The 19379-nt window shown below is 42.7% G+C and overlaps 1 protein-coding gene across 2 annotated transcripts in view; it reads left to right on the top strand.

Annotated features, from left to right (window-relative positions):
• Nucleotides 1–19148, top strand: part of uacab (uveal autoantigen with coiled-coil domains and ankyrin repeats b) — a 51856-nt gene extending 32708 nt beyond the window's left edge. For both annotated transcript variants that reach the window (XM_080438837.1, XM_080438838.1), the window contains exons 3-18: nucleotides 2510–2598; nucleotides 3052–3116; nucleotides 4149–4206; nucleotides 4904–4974; nucleotides 5478–5584; nucleotides 6032–6213; nucleotides 6670–6707; nucleotides 8021–8128; nucleotides 8642–8674; nucleotides 9131–9223; nucleotides 10246–10282; nucleotides 10408–10457; nucleotides 11505–14219; nucleotides 15138–15290; nucleotides 15623–15688; nucleotides 17296–19148. In XM_080438837.1, the coding sequence (XP_080294963.1) occupies nucleotides 2510–2598; nucleotides 3052–3116; nucleotides 4149–4206; nucleotides 4904–4974; nucleotides 5478–5584; nucleotides 6032–6213; nucleotides 6670–6707; nucleotides 8021–8128; nucleotides 8642–8674; nucleotides 9131–9223; nucleotides 10246–10282; nucleotides 10408–10457; nucleotides 11505–14219; nucleotides 15138–15290; nucleotides 15623–15688; nucleotides 17296–17367 (3937 nt within the window). In that variant the 3' untranslated portion in view covers nucleotides 17368–19148. The remainder of the gene's footprint in view (nucleotides 1–2509; nucleotides 2599–3051; nucleotides 3117–4148; nucleotides 4207–4903; nucleotides 4975–5477; nucleotides 5585–6031; nucleotides 6214–6669; nucleotides 6708–8020; nucleotides 8129–8641; nucleotides 8675–9130; nucleotides 9224–10245; nucleotides 10283–10407; nucleotides 10458–11504; nucleotides 14220–15137; nucleotides 15291–15622; nucleotides 15689–17295) is intronic.
• Nucleotides 19149–19379: the final 231 nt, after the last annotated feature.

Raw genomic sequence — 19379 nt, 5'->3', positions numbered from 1 at the left:
CCGTTTCTGACTGAACTAGTGCACCTTGACAGTAGAGTAGACAGGGGGTCTGGGACCCCTAGGGGGTCCTCAGAGCTACTATAGGGGGTCCGCCAAATCTTTGTGTGATAGGATTTAGTTTTTTTTACATTAACCACTTAAACCCTAGAATTCCTTTTTCTGAGGGGAACATTAGCCGAAAATAGCAGATCTACAAGCTCTCAACGCCTCGCAGCGCGAGGCGTTGAGAGCTTGTAGATCGGCTATTTTTGGCAAAGAGGCTATAGGTGTAGAGGGAAAAAAGAGCAGACTAAGTAAAAAAAAAACTTTTATCTGAAACACAATTTTATACAATATAGAGTAGGGGGTCCCTGCTTCATCTCTCTCTCAGCTAGGGGGGTCCTTGGCCTGAAAACATTGAATACCCCTGGAGTAGACCATTGATTGTATACACACATGACAGGCAGATGATGCAGACCATGATGGTGCAGTACATGGCTCCACTGCCATCCATTACTCTCTCTATCCAGTCTAATAATAGCACCCATATCCCCTGAAGTGTCAACCTGAAAGCGCCCTGCCTGAAGAAGCAGGTGGTCAGATGAAATGACATATCTACATGGACTCATCCCACTCAAAGAGAGAGAGAGAGAGACGGAGAGGCAATGCTGCCTGGAGTGCCATTTGTAAATCTATTTTAATGTACATCTGTGCTTCGGAACCACCTTCTACATTTGTGGGGATTCATTCTTTAATATTTCACAACAATGATAATAGCGGGTAAGAAGGTAAATTTGTTTAAGATATATAGAAGTTATAAGGGCTTTTACGCCACACGTATTCTACATATTTTACGTTATACTTCACGTGTACTGTTGAAGTTGCTCTGCAGATCAACATAAGTTGTTACAAGACCTTAGTCACCAATTTCAGTAGAAAAATATTTAATTGACCTTAAAGTAAGGATGGGCAGATTATCTGAACCTTCTAAGTCTTAGCAGAGTGCAAACGGAGAAGTAAGTATTCTAAACTCCATGCATGTTGCTTCACAATACACAGTTCACTGTGCTCTGACGATGGCATGAGGCCCACATCTCAGCCGCTATTAACCACTTGAACCCTAGCGTCCCTGTTCTTGGGGGAACGCATTACGTTGTGAGCTTGTAGATCGGCCATTTTCGGCAAAGACATTTGTTGTAGAGGTGGAAAAAAAGAGCAGACCAAGTACAGAGCCGGCCCCAGTCAACTAAGTATTAGTTTACTGTACAATAGACTCTATACTATAAACTATAGTATAATATAAGAAGGTTTAGAGGTGGTTAAAGTGTGTATTCCCTCACTATTTAGGATATTAACATAGGGAACAGGTTGTGCTTTCCAGACCAAAAGCTTTGTAGCTAGTTGGTTTCTTTGTGATGTCAGTCAACTTATTTTCTTTGGATTTGGTCCATATTTGTCGAGTAAAGTCACCAGGAAATTGTCCGCCCTCATTAATCTTTCGACTTATCGGACATTGTTTTGAAGCATTCCTCCGGTATACAACCCCTGGAAATTCCCTTTGCCCATTAGACATTTTGTTGTGAGTCATATCACTTATCTCTTTAGTGTGCTTCCTATACCCAGTGCCTGCCCTTGGAGGTCAAGGCCCTTTGAGTAGCTGCATCTCCCGGCCATCAGCAGGGTTTTTTAATACCATCGCATGGTTTTAAATACCGGCGCCAGTGTTGAGGTGTCAGCCTCCCTGTCTCCCCGGCAGATACTTAGGGGTTAGAGAGTAAACAGGGCCCTGTGGCTTGGCAGTCAACACACTAAGATTGGTTTACAGACAAGTGTTTTTCAGACCATGGGGAGAGAGGCGGCAGCTTTGGATGTGGGTCAACGGAGCAAGTGAAAAACAGCCGCCGGCAATTAAAGGAATGATGATTAAGGGGAATTAGCATGACGTGGCCCAAGCCAACATGCTGCACAGTAGAGTCTGAGTTATACTTAATTGCGCATTATGTCACACACTGAAAATAGCCAATCTACAAGCTCACAACGCGTCGCAGTGCGACATGCTGTAAGCTTGTACATCTGCTATTTTTGGTGCGCAACACCGGCATGCAAATAAGGATAAATCAGGCATAGCAAGGAAGCTTCTATGGCTGATTATGAGGGCTCTGTTAGGAGAATAAAAACTAATATGGCTAAGATTTCAATTGGACTATCATACATTTACAGACTCTAGAGTGGAATTTGTACGTCATCGCATGAAGGTGTTGCTTTTTGAAAATAACAGATTTTCAATAAAAAATAAAACCTGTATAGAGGAAGCTTTAGGTTTGTGCTTTCGGAATAGTGAACTGCTGACAGCAAGGTTCCGGGCATCCATTTACAATCTTACCCTTGTCTTTATATTTCACTCCAACCTTTCCATCTCTCACATTTTCTAGTGCCCTTCTGTACAGTACTCAATGTATGTCTCATGACTGTGCCCATTCTTCCCCCTCTCTCCTCCAACACTTCTTACATTTTTTGTTCCATTTTACAGCTTCCATTTGGCTTCAACTAGAGGACACATAGACTGTCTGAACCTCTTCCTGGGACACAATGTGGACATCACAGCAACTGATGCCACCGGTGAGACAGTAATCATGATCGCATCATGGTTGTGAGATGTGTGTAAATGGTAATGAATGATGAGACAGTAATCACAGTCAGGTCATGGTTGTGAGCCGAGTGTAAATGGTAATGAATGCTATGGCGGACTGACTTCAGGGATACCTGATTCTACCCTGTGATTTACTTTGCCTAAGTCATGATAGACATGATTACTCATGGGTGTAACATAGTTATCAACACTTAACCAAATACATATATTTATACTTTGGTACATGACCGTGTGGTATGAGAAAAAGTACTGAAGAAGTGTTGACTTGTTCACTTTCAGTTGAACATGGGTTGTTGTTAGCCTAAATGTGCTAACTGCTAAGACAAATGTAGTGTTTGATTAAAAGTGAATATAGAGTCATTTGCAAGAAGTACATAGTGTGTACTAATATAATGTTCTGATATACATTTATCATTGTCTAGGTAAAAATGCTCTTCATCTGGCTTCAAGAAATGGACATTCTTTGTGCGTGCAGAAACTCTTGCAGGTAAAGTGACTCCCTCCCTGAGGAACAGTTAAAAACAGAATTTCCACGTACAGAACATGTACTGTATAGATTGCATGCTTGACAGTTCTGCCTCGCAGTTACCCAAACAACAGCTACTGTAGGCTGCTAGGGGAATCGGCTGTTGCTGGGGCAGTTCCTAGCCTCACAGCTCAGACAGCCGAGCCAACATATGATCATTCAACACCAGGTCCTGTTGAGTCACCACCATGGCCTGCGAATGGATTTATGTGTTTACAGTGATAGGCTATCTGGACAACATTGTGCCCTCACAGCGTGGCACCCCCCCCCCCCCCACCCCCCCCCAGCCCTGGTATGGCAACCACCTAATAGAGCTGGGGGGCTGTTGGTGGTGTTGACAAGCCCGCCCTCCTGCAAACCTGTCGTCCATTCTAGGTGCCGTCATCACGCTGCAGATAGCAGCCGGACACCTAACCCCCCCCCCCCCCCCCAAAACAACCCCCAACTCCTTCTGACAACCTGAACCCTTGAGGTATAGGATTTCTTCCCTTTACGCTATTGCCCCCTACCCCCCCTTGTCATTTGACCGTGCTGCTCGCTTTTGGACCTTGTTGCTGGAGAGAGAAGGGTTTTTTATAGTGGGGGCCCCGAGCTAGCTTGCCCGCAAGCTAGCTCAGGCTACATAAGGCAGGCATTGAGTCCTCAAAGCGTTCATAGCGAGCCCTCATCGCCGTGGTAGTGAAGTGTCATTTGGTGAGCGACAGGTGTACGGGGAGATATTGTTGCGTTTCTGCATAATGGACCTCTTGCCTGACATGACCTGCCTGTTGTTGGGCCTCACATTCACAGCCGTGTCGCCAGAGCCACCGCAGTTGTACCACTTTAACAGTTTTCTCCACAGCTGTGAAAGATGTCAACCAGAAATGTTATTTATGTTCAGTGCTGTTCAAGTTGCTACAAGCCTTGTTCATGATTTATTTATTTTAGTAGTAATTTGGAACAACTTTGCAAACGTTTTTCAGCAACTCCACTCTTTCTCATGTCTTTCCACAGCACAATTGTCCCGTTGGAAATGTCGATCTACAGGGGAGAACAGCTCTGCATGATGCTGGTAAGAAAAGTCATGTCTCCTCTCCACAATTACTCTCTTAAGGCCAATATATGCTTTGAGCAGAAAGTGTCGAACGGCACCACATCACACTACGTATCTCACAACATTCTGAGTTTTGAGCATTCATACTGTCTGCGACTCGCCAACAGCACATTGCCAGAAAACGTAAACAAGGAAGTGAATGTTCTTGTGCATCTCAGTGGTAAAGGGGCTTACTTCATTTTCCCAAACCAATAACAGCAAGGGACATTTTATAAAGTGTCTGCAACCATTATTTTTTTCCAGTAGGTACGCAAAGCGACACCGTTTGTTTTGACGTCACATTTTGTTTTGACGTCACTTTTCGTCGTAGTGCGACGCACCGGTTGACACTTGTCGCACAAAGCATACATTGACCTTTAAACTCCCATTCTGAACAACGATGCACTGGTGCTCTTGGAATTGAATGTAATCTCCAACAAAGTCGATGCTTGCTCTATAATTTGTTGCAGATATTGGGAATAATATCTGCCTACAGCCCAACTAATCTAAAGGGAATGTTTTGATCATAGTAATGAGAGCAATTGTAACTGTAATTGCCTTTTATTCGACACATGTTTTGCAGTATTTGAGGCCAAGCACATTCTCATGTCATGGATTAGATTTTGCTAAATGGGGTGAATTGATTAAGGTTGTTTGTGCTCTTTGTTTTCTACAGTCATGGCCGGCTGCTCCTCCAGTGTGAAGCTGCTTTGCGACAGTGGAGTTTCTGTGAATGCCACTGATTTTGTGAGTACTGATTTGCGGGTTCATGTCACACATTGTATTGTCGTTGTCTAGCGTTAGTGAATTTGTGTGGTGAGAGAAACAAGCAACTAGGTCCAGGAACACCAGCCCAAAAGAAGCGAGACTATGGGCCACATGAGCACTTTAACATATACATCAGCTATTTGAAAATAGCAGATCTACAAGCTCACAACGCATCGCATCGCGACACGATGTGAGCTTGTAGATCGTCTATTTTCAAATAAAATCTTGCAGGGAAATTATAATAAGAAGATCTGGCAACCCATGTTGCCTTTTGTGCTATTGTTACTTTTATTATAATAGTAGTTGTAGTTTTATACTGTAAAGTGGTTTGCTTCATGCGTGGTGAAAAGAGATTCATTCATTCAAATAAATATTTACCGTGGAGGCTAAATGCATGACCGCTTTACTTTTTTGTATTTTGAGTCGTGAAGATTATGACGTTGCTGGTGGTGTTTATGGGCAAGTGTGTATTTGTTTTCCAGGATGGGAGGACCCCTCTGGTGCTGGCCACCCAGATGTGCCATCCACGCATCTGCCAGCTGTTGCTGGAGCGAGGAGCAGACATTGCCACCCGTGACAAACAAAACAAGTAAGGAAAATCACATTATGGCACCTAGATGGATACAAACGGTGAAAGTGCAATATGCGGTGTGTGTGAAAGTTCAGACCAAAGATTTGCGATGAGACTAAACTTTTTTTAAGCACAATTTATACTATGTCGTACGATGGTGTCTCACGACAAAAATAGTGTTGTGATGTGTTCGTGAGTTCTAGAAATGCCAACCATAATATTACAGACATCAAACTATTTTGTGTAACATTACAAGTCTTTTTTAGAGCTTAATGTCAAAACTGCCTGCACAGAGTAAGAGGGTTTAAATCTATTACATTTTCCCTTCAAGAAATGTACTCAATCATGCTTATTTATCTGTACCTGTAAAAAAGAAAGAAGAAATATAACCTGTTTTTGCGAGTGAGAAAAATACCGAGTGAGAAAGTATGCCTGACCTGTCCTGCCGTGTGTCATCACCCTCAGAACAGCTCTGATCCTGGGCTGTGAGTACGGCTGTAAAGATGCGGTTGAAGTGCTGTTGAAGAACGGTGCTGATGTGTCTGTGGTGGACAGCCTGGGACACGACTCTTACCACTACGCTCGCCTCAACAAGAGTCAGGATTTGGTGACCATGGTGAAAAACCACCTCGACAACGCCACCAGAGGTCAGATGTCAACATTCACTCACTTTTGTTAGCCTTTTTGTTCAGCCCTATATATTTTGTTGAACGGCAGGGTCCCCCAAGGGTCTACTATATACTTTGCCCCTTCATTTTTTCCCTTTACACCAAATGTCTTTGCAGAAAATAGCTGATCTACAAGGTCACAATGCATCACAACACGATCTGCTAATGAATACGATTTTAGGACAATGTTCACCTATTATGACATCCTGCCCAGAATAGGGATGCTAGGGTTCATGTGGTTAACACTGTGTCTTCATCTCCAGCTTTGATGCAATCACTGAGTTCAGTGTTTCTTGATTTGTGTATTTTATGGTGTCTGCAAGTGTTTCTAACCATTGTATCACCCTTTGGATTGATACAGTGCTTTTTTTTTTCTTGTGCTGTAGGAGAAATTGAATGTTGAATCTAAGCTTTCCTTCTTTTTAATCTTTACAGTGAAAGATGCTGCAAAGCTGGAACAGAGAAGGCGTCAGGTAACCCAACAGCTTCCACATGATCTGCTGTCGTCAACTCTAACATTTCACCCCTGAAAGTCTAATCCTTCCATATTCCATAGTGAGGAGGATCTCTCAGCATATATTGTTTTCTGCTTCATATCACGCTGGACCTTTTTAAGCCTGATTCATACTTTGTTGTTCAACAGTGTAGTAGGTCGAAAATAGCCAATCTACGTTTAAACTCACAATGCTTGAGTTGTGAGCTTATAGGTGTGTTATTTTCGGTCCATGGCGCTGACGTACGACAGATCCTAAATTGCCAATTGTTGTGTACATGCAGCGTGATATGAAGAGCAATGAAGTGACATTTTGACGGCCATTTAGATTTTCATGATCCCATTGTTGAACAGGTGAGAAATCTCACAGATGTTACCCAACATTCTAGAGCTGTGATTTGATATAAGAGGATACACAAAGCGTGTTGCTCCAGGTCGCTGAATATTGCCTCCTTTTTTCCGTTTGACAAGACTTAAGCACTACTACAAATGTTTTGCACACATTTTCAAGTCATTGCAATTCCAAAAGTATTATTTAAAGTCCAGGTTTAGTAGTAGTAGTGGTAGTGTGTTCATTTGGACAACATGGAGTCAGAGTCATCTTTGCCATGGTTGGAGACACTCTCCTTATAGCTCTATTATTGCAGACAATAAGCTAAATAAAATGTCAAATTAAAATGTAGAGAACAGATGGAAGATTCTGTTTATTTCCACAGATTCCTCTATCCACCCCAATGCAATCTTTGACTGTCTATTGCGCATTACTGCCCTCTAGTGATTATAGTCAATAACTGTTGAGAGCCTTGTATAGCAATTTGATGTGTTTCTAAAAGGTTTGCAATGATAGACTTCTCACAGCACTCAAATGAGGTGTCAGAGGCAGTTGAGGCTAACATAAAGGATCAGATCATTGATTGATTGATTGAATATTTTATTAGGCAAAAATGTAAAACAGCACTGTTACATTTAAAATGCTTTGTCTAAAAGGTCCGTTCAAAAAAGTCCTTGCGGTCTTGTTTCCATTGAGGTCCTTGGAATCATTAGTGTGAGTTCCGTTACCGTACTCACAGTACTCGTACGATTTCTTCCAGTAAGCTTCAAACCAGAACTAACAATGCTCTGTGTTTCAAGTCCAAATTTATATCCACCAATACGTGACGAACTCCTAAAGCGGACCTAATCCATCAAACATCCCTTGATTCTGTGATAAATGTCATCATAGGACATTGATAAACGTTGTGTTGGACTTTGTGTGTATGTGATGAGTGATTCTGTCTTCAATGCATGCATTAGGACCTAGAGAGGCAGAATGAGAGTCAGCAGGAGAGTCTGAGGAAATTCCACCAGGAGCAGAGGCTTCTGCTGGACAAGGTCACCATACTGCAGCAACAGCTCTCACAGGTAGGTGCACAATACAGTTCAGAACACACAACACCTCGCTTTCACACATCCAGTCAGACTTGCCTTATGTAGAGACCTCAGACAGTTTACCACGCCTTAAACTATTTCAAAATGTGAAAAATAAAATACAATGTAGGCAGGTCTGTCATAAACATAGTCCCATATAATCAAATAAACATAAAACGTAGTGAAACCCCAAATATATAACAACTGGTAAATATATAATAGAGGAACGATATGGTGGTTGGTGGGGATGGGGGGGGGGGCAAGGCATGTGGTTATTTCATTTGAAAAGCAAGCTTTTAGCCAAATGTTCCCCAAGTAGGCATTCCCAAAACTGTATTGCATTTGCATCCCTATGGAGCACTGTCCAAGGTAATTGAAAACGGGAAGTTAAGTTATTTTGGTAACAGAAAGTTAGAAAATATACATGCAGATATACACAGTGTACTCTCTATATTTTAGTGAGTACTGCCCCTAATACACAACTCTGATGTTCTTGTTCCCCTGCAGGAAAAAATAACAGTGGAAGACATTCACAAGGAGGTACAGTAGCAAAGCGTGAAGCCTTTACCTCTTAACTTATTCACTGCCAATCACATAGATCTACGCGAACCTATTTAAAGCCGCCACGTGCCAATCGCGTAGATCTACGTGAACTAAAAAATAATAATAATAATGTTTTTTTTCAATGAAAAACACTGGCACTGGCTAAAAAAATATGAAAATACCTCTGGCAGTTAATGGGTTAATAGATTACATGTCAGGACATTATTCTGTTACTTGTTTGGGGGAAGTGAATGTAATTACAGTTCCATGGGGTGTAACTAAGGACGTTTACAAACCAAGGTCAAAACATACAATAACCACCATGTGATACATAAATATAGTAATTTCGCCCCCTTAATGTAGCATGGAAGCCTAGTGTTTTTACTGTTTATAAGAACTATAAAACTACAAATAAATAAGGCTACTTTGTGTGTGTGTGTTTTACCGAATCAGAGGGAACAGCTGAAAGTCTTACTCGTTGCCAAAGAGAGAGAGGAGGGGACACGAGGCCTGGAAACGGTCAAGGTCCAGCTCCGGAGCACCTTGGTCAGTAACCATATAAAAACATTAATGTTGCTAGGCTATGATTCTGAGATGAGAGGTCTGTGGGGATTTGGTGTTCAGACCTCATATATTTTAGTTGTATGTGCTTCTCAGACAATTCTAAAACGATGTGTGTACACAATTCATAAACAATCAAATGCCTACTCTAGATTATAGATACACATGTATGAATGCATTTATTTGATTAATGATATGAATGGTGAAATGTCCCGATAAAATCTCTGCACATTGTCCGCAAGGCCATTCGGCATAACCTCTACCCCAAATGTATCAAACAGGCCACTTCATGTTTTGGCCTTTAAATCTTGAACCGTAGTTTGTACAATCAATATTTTGTTCCCCTTGTGTCCTTGAATCATGACGCAACTCCCCGTATAAGCCACGCCCATTTCTGCCAGACAAGATTTTCTTGTTTTCTTCAAAACATTTTGCTACTACTCCTACAGACTCACAGAAATCGTTACATATTATTTTATTTTTTTATTACAGTTGTGTGATCAAGATGTATCAGTCCGATTATTTTTTTCAGATTCCAGTCACATTCCCATTTTACTTTATATCGTAAATAAACAGACAATTTTCCCATCAATGGCTATATTTTTCTCTACATTTTCTTCAAAGTCAATAACATTACTGAACTTACCTGAATAACTCAATCATAACTGAAACAACATTGTGCTCAAGTCATTGACTTTTGAATTTTGTTCGTAAATTGATCTATTCTCAGCTTGACTTCAAATCAATGTACTCATATTTAGCATATTGCCTTACCTATATCAAACAACGTTTCAGTCTGCAAGTAGATTTTCATAGCATACTGAAATAAATGGAATCCAATGGCTTCCTTGAAAATCAAATAAAGTATGGCATGCTTTGCAAAATGATGTCTAGAATGCTGCCAGTCATCATAGTATATGATGCAAGAAAACTGGATGAATATGCATGTTACTTACAATAGGTTAGTAAACTCAAATTTTCTCTCTATCTCTATTTTGTGTTCACAGGGGGATTATGCTGGACAATCTGTAATGATGAGCAAAGGTGAGCTTTGTTTAATTACGAATTCAGTTGCAAGATTACAGATTAGCATGTCTCAACAGCAACACCATTAGAAAAGGCTAAATACGTCTGACAATAATAATGCTTTGCACTTGTCTCTTTTGCAGGCAAAGAGAACATTCTGGTCAAGCACTCGCACAGCTTGGATTCTGATCAAGTAAGCCTCTTGGTGGCTCAGTTTCATGTGGTTTACAAATTCAAAGTACACACTGTCAATGTGTGTTAGTGATTCTGTCAGCTTCAGTGGGCTTATAGCAAGCTTATAGCAAGAGCTCTTATAATTATAAACTGCTGAAACTGAACTGCTAAAAGTTAATCTCAGCCCTTAAGCAAAATGTTATTAATTCCCATAGCCGCATGGGAAATCGGTTGGATCGGCAGATCTCCCAAGAATATTGATAAAACCATAAATACCCTTTTATGGGGTACGCTGATGTCATCAATGAAACGTCATAGACTGGCCTAGACTCCATATTTGGGCATGTATGACACAGAACTCCATAAATGGGCATAAAAGAGACGCAGGGTACAACAGGTATTGCATAACTGGGTGGGGCATGCATTTCCAATTTGCATCGTTACCGACTTAAACGACTGAACGATATAAGTTGGAAATGCATTCCCCACCTAGTTATGCAATACCTGTCGTACCCGCCTCTAGATTTTGCACATTAACACATTGATTGCCAAGATATTAAACATAGTTTTCTATACCCGTGCCGGCGTATAATTACCTAAATCCGATGATATTTGAAACTCCATGGAACCGACATTGTGTAAAAAAAAACACGAAAAAAGGTTCCTGTGATTAGGCGGAAGGATCTGTGTATCCATGGGAACGACAAGTTTCCAACCGCGATCCGCCATTTTGGAGCTTTGGTCTGCTGAAAACGGGTGGTTTTCAATGAAAAAATAAGAAACTGAGTTACAGCCGTTTTTCTGAAAATCCCATCATTGGGGCGGGTGGAAGTGACGTTTTTTGGAATGATGTCACATCCACATTTTTCTTCTCTGAGAGACGATCGATCATTCCAAAGCTGTGTTAGGTCGCCCCTTGTGGAATTTTCCCCCAAAAATTAAAGAACTCATATATTCGATCTAGGCAATCAAGCGATGGATTTGAAAGAACGCATTAATTCGATCTTGGCAATCAATGTGTTAATAGTAAGATGAATATTTAATGATGTGTTTTTACTTCTTGCAGCTGCTCCAGAATCCCAGCACATCACGTTCCATGTCTAGACCCTTAGAGTTGGGCCAAGCACATAGTGCGGGCTGGGACCTACCTGAGATAGATGCCCTCCGACGAGATCTTGATGCAGTGAGGAGAAGGCAGCAGGCAGCTGAGGACGAGACTGCCCGGCTTCAAGCACATCTCTCCTGCAAGAACAAGGAGTGCCAAGAATTGATCCAGAGCCGAGACACCATCCAGAAGCAGGCTGATCAGCAGGTTCAAGAACTAGAGGATGCCTTGGGCGATGTCCAGAAGAGGATGCTGGATTCTGAGTGTAAAGTCAAGCAGCTGCAGGCACATGTGGTGACAGTCAAGGAGCACTTAGGAGGCATAGCAGCTGAAGAACTCCGTAGCCAGCTGCGGGATGTGAAGGGCAAATATGAAGGAGCTTCAGCTGAGGTGGGTCGTGTCCGCAACCGCCTCAAACAGAGCGAGAAAGCCTTGGAGGAGTACAAGAGCAGTGAAGGTCAGCTGGCGGCTGAGGTCGAAAGACTCAGCCAGGATATGAGCGGTTTAACAGCTGAAAGGGACGAGATGGCGGAGGCCTTGTTAGAGATGGAGACCCAGCTGAAGGGGACGGGGACTAAACAGGGTGCCACAGTGCCAGCTGAGAAGTTTGACAACATGAAGAACCTGCTGTCCAACGCAGTGGACGAGAAGGAGCGTCAGCTAGCTGAGCTGAGAGAAGACTACGATCGCGTGCTAGAGGAGGTGGCTGAACTCCACCGGGAGGTCGACAACCGGTCATCCCAAGGGGGGAAAGGGTCCGTGTCTGCTGAGGAGCACCAGAAGATCAGGGCCACTCTGGAGGAGCACAACGCCTCGTTGAAAAGGAGACTCGCTGACGTGACCGCCAAGAGTCAGGGGCTGATCCAGGAGGTTGAGGAGAGCGAGGAAGAGAGGGAAATCCTCCGGGAGCAGCTGGATGAGCTCAACAGTAGGATCGAGGCAGAATTTATACCCATCGGGGACCATGAGGAAGCTGGGAGGACTATGGTAAAAGCTATGGAGGAACTGGAGGACAAACTTGTAGAAGCCAGTGAACGGTATGGCAAAGCGGAAGCACAGGTCCAGCAGCTTCAAACCGAGAGGAGCTCACTGAGCGAGAACATGACTTGTCTCCAAAGTGCCCACATGACACAGCAGTCTGAAATGGACGATCTGATGTCTCAAAACGCTGAGCTGCTGCTGGAACTGGAAGTGCTGCAGAAAAAATGTGAAGACAGAGAAAATGAGTTGGCACACGTCTCAGTGCAGAGTGAGTCTATGAAACAGAGCCTAGAGGGAGATTATGTGCCCAGAAACCTGCACGAACACATGAAGATGGAGCTGAGCGCCGCTTTGGAGAAGGCTGAGGCCGAGATGTCAAAGTTGGAAACCAAGGGGAAAGAAAGTGGGGAAGAGCTGAGAAATGTGAAAGATGGAAGTGACAAGTTGAAGGGAAAGTTGGAGAAAGTTATGTCAGAGGTGAAAAAGGACTATGTGAGCTTAAAAGACCACAAGGCTGTCAGGGTGGAACTGAGTGCTGCCGTGGTGGAGGCAGAAGGCCGAGTGAAGGAGGTGTCCGCGATGTATTTGTCAGCTCAAGAGGAAATGGTGAAGCTGAACCAAGAGCTGGAGGCTCAGAAGGGAGAACTGGACACCATACAGGAGGCCATCCAGGCTAAGTTCATCCCACTAGCAGCCATCGAGGAGAGAGAAAGTTCTTACAATGCCAAAATAAAGGACTTGACAGGAAAGGTGTTAGAAATGGAAGAGAAATGCAACAAGGAGAAGTCGGTTGGAGAGCGCCACAAACAGGACAAGGAAAAACTCAAGGTTGAGATGGAGTCTCTTCAAATGAGATTAGAAGCTGCATCTGTTACTAGTGAACAACATAAGGAAGTGGAGGTGAACTACAAGGGCAAAATAGAGGACTTGACCATGAAGTTGAGTGACCTAGAGCAACAGCACAAGCAGGTAACTGTTCACAGAAATGAGCTTGTTGAGCAGAATGCCACCTACATTGACGAGAGGCAAAACCTCCAACAACGCCTTGAATCAAAGGTTGCCCAGCAAGAAAACTATGAGACTGAGCTCAGAGCCCTCAGAGTCACTGTGCACCAAACTCAGGCTGAATGTAAAAAATCTAAGGAGGCTCAGCATGAAGAGAGCCAAAGGGCTTCCACCTTGGAAAAGGAGCTCCAGGGGCGCTACGGAGATCAGGCTACCCTCCTCCAGCAGCACGCCCAGGCCAAGGGAGCCCTAGAGGCTGAAGTGGCCAAACTCCACCTGGCCCTCCGCGAAGAGGAGGAGGCCAACGCCCAGAGGGCCGACGACATCACAGCCCTGCAGTCGGAGCTCCTCCGAGCTACACAGGCTCTTGAGGAGCTCCGTGATAAGGAAGACCAAATTAACCAGCTGAAGACAGAGAAGCAGCGACTAGAAGAGGAAGTCGCCGACCTGGGCAACAAACTGTTGGGGCTGGCTGAACAGTGTGAGGAGCTCCATCTGGAGGTAGACCAGGCGAGGGAGGCAGAGTCCAGGGCCAGAACAGAAAGGGACACGGTGCAGCAGAAAGGCCAGGCCATCGAGAGCGAAATCAGGGAGCTGAAGGAGAGGTGTGATAATTCGCTGAGCACCATCGGAAATCTGCAACAGAGGATCAAGACGTCAGCTGAGCAGACTGAAGTCAAGGACAAGAAGGTGGGGAACATTTATGTAATTATACTTCTGCAGCACTGCAACAAACTATATTCATTATATAAGTAGACTCAACGTCCAAGGATGTGTGGTAGCACTCTTTTAAAAAAGGACAAGGACTTCGCCTCAATTAAACCAATTTATTTTGGCCAGAAACGGTAAGGGTTTAATTCTGGGAAGGCGCGTCCAACTCCTCCTTTGCTATATTTATTATACTGTATGTGATGAATATATACAGTTTTTCATAACTGACCATATCTAAGCTGTGTATTAACTCTTTGACTGCGGACGACGCGATAACGCGTCAAGTGCTACTTTGTCCAGTTGGCCGTCGACGCGTTCGACGCGCTGGACGCGCGTTCATTGTTTAATCTCTGATTGCGCTATGCTGCTTAATATTCAATGTTATTTTCGAGTTCCACTTACTTCACCCACATCTGCATCCGGCTTCATGACCTGGATTCCGTTTCCGGTTTTTGATTTTTTTTCCCCGGTCATTTTCGTCCAAAATAGGTAAACAAACGTTTTTTCACACGGTATAACAGACAAACGGACAGGTTCTCTTCTATAATCTATGGTCTGGGTGACGATCAGTCATCGCCGTCGTGTATCACATCGTAATTTTGGCCGATCAGACCATCTGGGACTACGTCACATCCGTTTTCATGTTTTTCCCTGTCTAATCTCCCAAGAAGGGTGACAGTGACCCAACGACCTGATCAAGCTGTCATGTGCTGCTCTCTAGTGGCGGATTTGTGCTGTGCCTTTAAATTTTGTGTCTTTAAATTATTTTCATGAGAAAAATTCAAAATATAAAAATAAAAAAACACGAAAATTGCTGGCACTGGGGGAGTACTTTATGAAAATACTCTGGCAGTCAAAGAGTTAATATCAGTGTTAACAGCTGTGTGTTTTTCTCAGATCACAGAGTTGCTGACAGACGTAGAGCGACTAAAGCAGGCTCTGAACGGTCTGTCCCAGTTGGCATATGCAGGCAATGCCCCCAACAAGAGACAGACGCAGCACGTGGATACACTCCAAGTCCAAATCAAAACCCTCCAGCAACAGCTGGCTGTAAGTAGACACATACACATTGATATAATGTCTGGAAGAACTGTGGTGGAGCATATTATTTCGTTGCTGTCAGGCAGAAATCCTGCATCTCCATATATGTATATATATTAATGCCCTACTTCGTCATACTACAGTGTCACACAAAAGTCACAAACATTGTCGATCTACTAGCTCACAACCATTTCCTGGAAAATTAACAGTTTTGTACATGGAAGGTTTCCACCCGACAGCAACGATATGATTGTATCTGAAGCTTCTGCCATGTCAGCACAATGACAATGAAGTTTCGGAAGAATAAATATATTTCTCTGTCTTCTGTTCTCTTCTGTAAGGATGCTGAGAGGCAACACAGGGAGGTGGTTTCAATTTATCGAACTCATCTTCTCAGTGCAGCACAGGTACGTTACCTAGTCATGCCCATTAAGGTGTTTGCTTGTGTGAAGTACTGGGAGTTAAACCGGTGTATAATATGGATAAGTAATCACTTTCTGGTCCGTCTCTAGCTATTGGACATATTTTGAAAAGTGCCTTCACTGCCTTGTGTCACTATATGACAATGCTTTTATCCAGACTGACATATCATTCAGGGTTTCCCCCAGGAAAATGCTTAGTCTAGGTGGTAAGTACCGGAGACGGGTGCACGTGCGCATGCACACTAGGGCTGTACGATACTGGAAAAAATGTCATACCTTGATATTTATGCCAAATATCTCAAGAACGATACAGTAGCCTGTATAATGTGACTGACTATGGGTTCACACTTATTATTTTCTTAAGTGTAGCAACAGTGAAAACTAAGCATTATTCAAAAGACATCATACATAAGACATAAGTCAATCTTGCTCTTATTTTTTCTTTTGACTTGAATGTACTCTTATTTTGAAGTCCTCTCACCATAAGTCCAATGCTTACTTTTGTGTGAATTGACGAACATGCTAATCTTTGCTCAGAAAATCACTGATTGTACAATAAACGGACACAATGCACATACTGTTACCCAATACCCAATCTGGGAACCCAGCGCCAAATGAAAAGGAAAAACAGCGCCCTCTGCTGTTTTTGACTATCTCAGTTGGCTCTGGGAGGAAGTTGACGTAGCACCCGTGCGCAAGGAAACCGGGGTTTTGGTCTGCCTTCAGCGCATCACTTCCGGTGGTGCGACTATGTTTTCATTCCCACTAACAATATTTCTACACGGAACACTAACACCACTTCTCCCAGAGAACATGGATCGTTTTGGTTATAAGCCCACTTGTTTCTATGATGAAAGAGCAAGTTAAAATGTGAATATCTTTCCGTGGTTTTGTCTGCTCCGCGGACGCTATTGTTAAATTAGTTTCGGTTGGTTTCGAGTGGGGAAGGATCGACGGACACGTGAATCCCGCCCTCTACATTTGATTGGGTAAAGCGCGGCCTGCTTCCTGATCTGAAGGCACGCCCACTTGTAGGCCAGTGCGTACGCAATATGACGAACCCCCCCGACAGATTCAAACGCAGAGCAGAATCTGTTATTGAGAGATTACCCAATACCATATGCAATATACCTGTCCTGTTAATATTTGCTGCCTGCTACTACTATTACAGACTCTCCTACCAATGTTGTGTCTATTGTTGTAATATCCACATAATGGCGAATACAACACCATCCTGTGTATATTCGCTGCTACTACAATTTCTAATAATAAATGTGGGACTGCACTAGGCTGCACTAGGCTGTACTGCACTGTGTATGCTGAATGTGAGAAATCGGCAAACAAGATCTTCATTCTGCTGTGCTGTGTGTTGGTATAACAACAATAAAGCTGAATTGAGTTGAATGCTCAGTGGTATGGTGGTAACTGATCAGTGCAATAATACCACCAAATTATCATTTAAGACCTTAAAGTATTTGTCGTAGAGAGATAAGCCTTTCTCACTGTGGATAGCGTGCAAGTCGTGGTCTCCTACTGTGGAATACTGTACACATGGATTAACCAGTGTCTATTGTTGTGTGTGTCTCTTCTAGGGCCACATGGATGAGGATGTCCAAGCAGCCTTACTACAGATCATCCGCATGAGACAGGAGTTTGTGTGCTAAAGTTTATCCCAGCAAAACACAGTGCTGCCTTCTGACTCAAATTCACCACACATCCCCTTGCTACAGTGCATCCTCGCTGTGGCCCCTGTGGGTGCCGTGTGTGTGTGTGTGTGCGTGTGTATGTGTATGTGTATGTGTGTGTGTATGTTGTATTCAGACATGCTCCATCTTAATAGGGAACGGAGTGTTTGTTGTTGCTAGATGTCAAACAATTTTATACTATAAAGGAAAAGTCAGTTTGTGGGAAACTGATGATCGCATCTGTAACAATGTTAGGTTTTATGTAACTGACCAGAGGAATGTATGATTGCTCATTTCAAAATCATTTTGATTTGTTCAACTACCTACATGCAGGATATTTCTTCAGTGTTAAATATGTGCAAAGTTCTATTAATTAACACTTACTATCTTTGCTCTCAATTCTCACCAAAACTATGAATACACATCTTCATTTGACTATATTGAATGAGCTGAGAGGGATTTATTTGACTTTTTCTATATTTACCCCCCCTTCCTTACTTTTAGCTAAATTGTCTAAACTCTTAACCAACTTATTTAGTTTCAGAGATTGTCTCAACCCATTGTGGGTACAGTTATCCTCCTCTTTATGTCCAAAGTAACTTGAGTTTTGTCTGTAATGCAAGTGGAAGTCATCCGATGGAAATCATTTGGGGAGCTCACGCAAATGACTACCTGACTTAGACAGGTATCCTTTATACTACTCACATAGTGTGGTGAAATAGAGACTGTAGAGGGGGTTGTGTTGGATTTGAGTCACGTGGTATGTTTTTTCTTGAGGGAGAAATAGAAATCCTTTGCTGTGTCCTACGGTTTGCAGTGGCGCATTGTCCTTTTGTTCAAACCAGTGTCCTCTTGTGGTGAGACTTGGCAGGCCAAGTTCATAATGTGGATGTTGACAAGTCTTGCTCAGGGGTGAGCAACTGTTGCTCTGGGAAGCCCAATTTGTATGTTTCTTTTGGGTTTTTTTGCCCCAAAACTAACTTGGTGTTGAACATAAGTTCTCTTGGAACACAATGCTTCCCAGATTGGTTAGAAGGCATCAGGAATGCAGTTAAGACCGATTGTTTGGTGTAAAAGTACAGGGAATCCTCTACTATCTGCAAATGTTTTCCTCTTTTTAATAGGAGAGGTAACTTGAAGTTACCACTCACTCTTAGAACAAGAGTTACACACCCCTGAGCCAGCATGTCGTGACTATTCATGGTTTATTCTAGTGGTGTTGTGATTGTTGAGCAAGTCTCTTGTGCCTTTACACTGATATATTTTTTCATAGCTTTGTACTACTTTAATAAATATACACTATGTGATGATGACTATTATATTCAGCAGGTCTGGAGTAGGACGGCACAAAACACTTGTTCAGGTTAACATTTAGGATGCCATTTAATAATAATTGACTACATCCCTTTATCTATGTGGATAGGCCACTCTTAAGGTTCACCTTAAGCACTCCCCAAAATGTCTTTACCTTTAAGCTAACACACCTTACCATGTAAAATGTATTACTAAATGCTTAGTTATGCTAGAAAAATACACTGTTGGCCACACTAAACCTCAGATAACATAGAAAAATTACACCTGCATTTTCTATAATGTAGAAGTTTTGGAATAACATTAATATTTGCCTGTCGCTCCCATTAAACAAATTCCAGTATAAAAATCTAATGATGCAAATCTATTTTAAATTGGTTGTGTTCTCTAGCGATGGTATTTGTGTTTGTGAATAAGTGAAGCAAAATTAATAAAAGTGCCTAACATAGAAACTATGTTTTTGTTGGCTTATCTGTTCAGTAAAGATTATAAATCTGAAGACATAGGACATACATGGTGTTTGATTGATATTGACCACTTGTGGTGTAGTGTCCCTATTCTGGGCGTGTTGTTAGCCCTGATACATGACATATATTATGACAGTCATGGATGAGTCATTTTCTCCGTATTTTCTCCATATGCTTTCAACCAGGCGACCCTATCGGTTGGGAGGTGTATTG

Source organism: Gymnoscopelus braueri (genome assembly GCF_963280865.1).
Source record: "Gymnoscopelus braueri genome assembly, chromosome: 1".
Taxonomy (NCBI): Eukaryota; Metazoa; Chordata; class Actinopteri; order Myctophiformes; family Myctophidae; genus Gymnoscopelus; species Gymnoscopelus braueri.
This window is presented reverse-complemented; position numbering and strand designations above follow the sequence as displayed.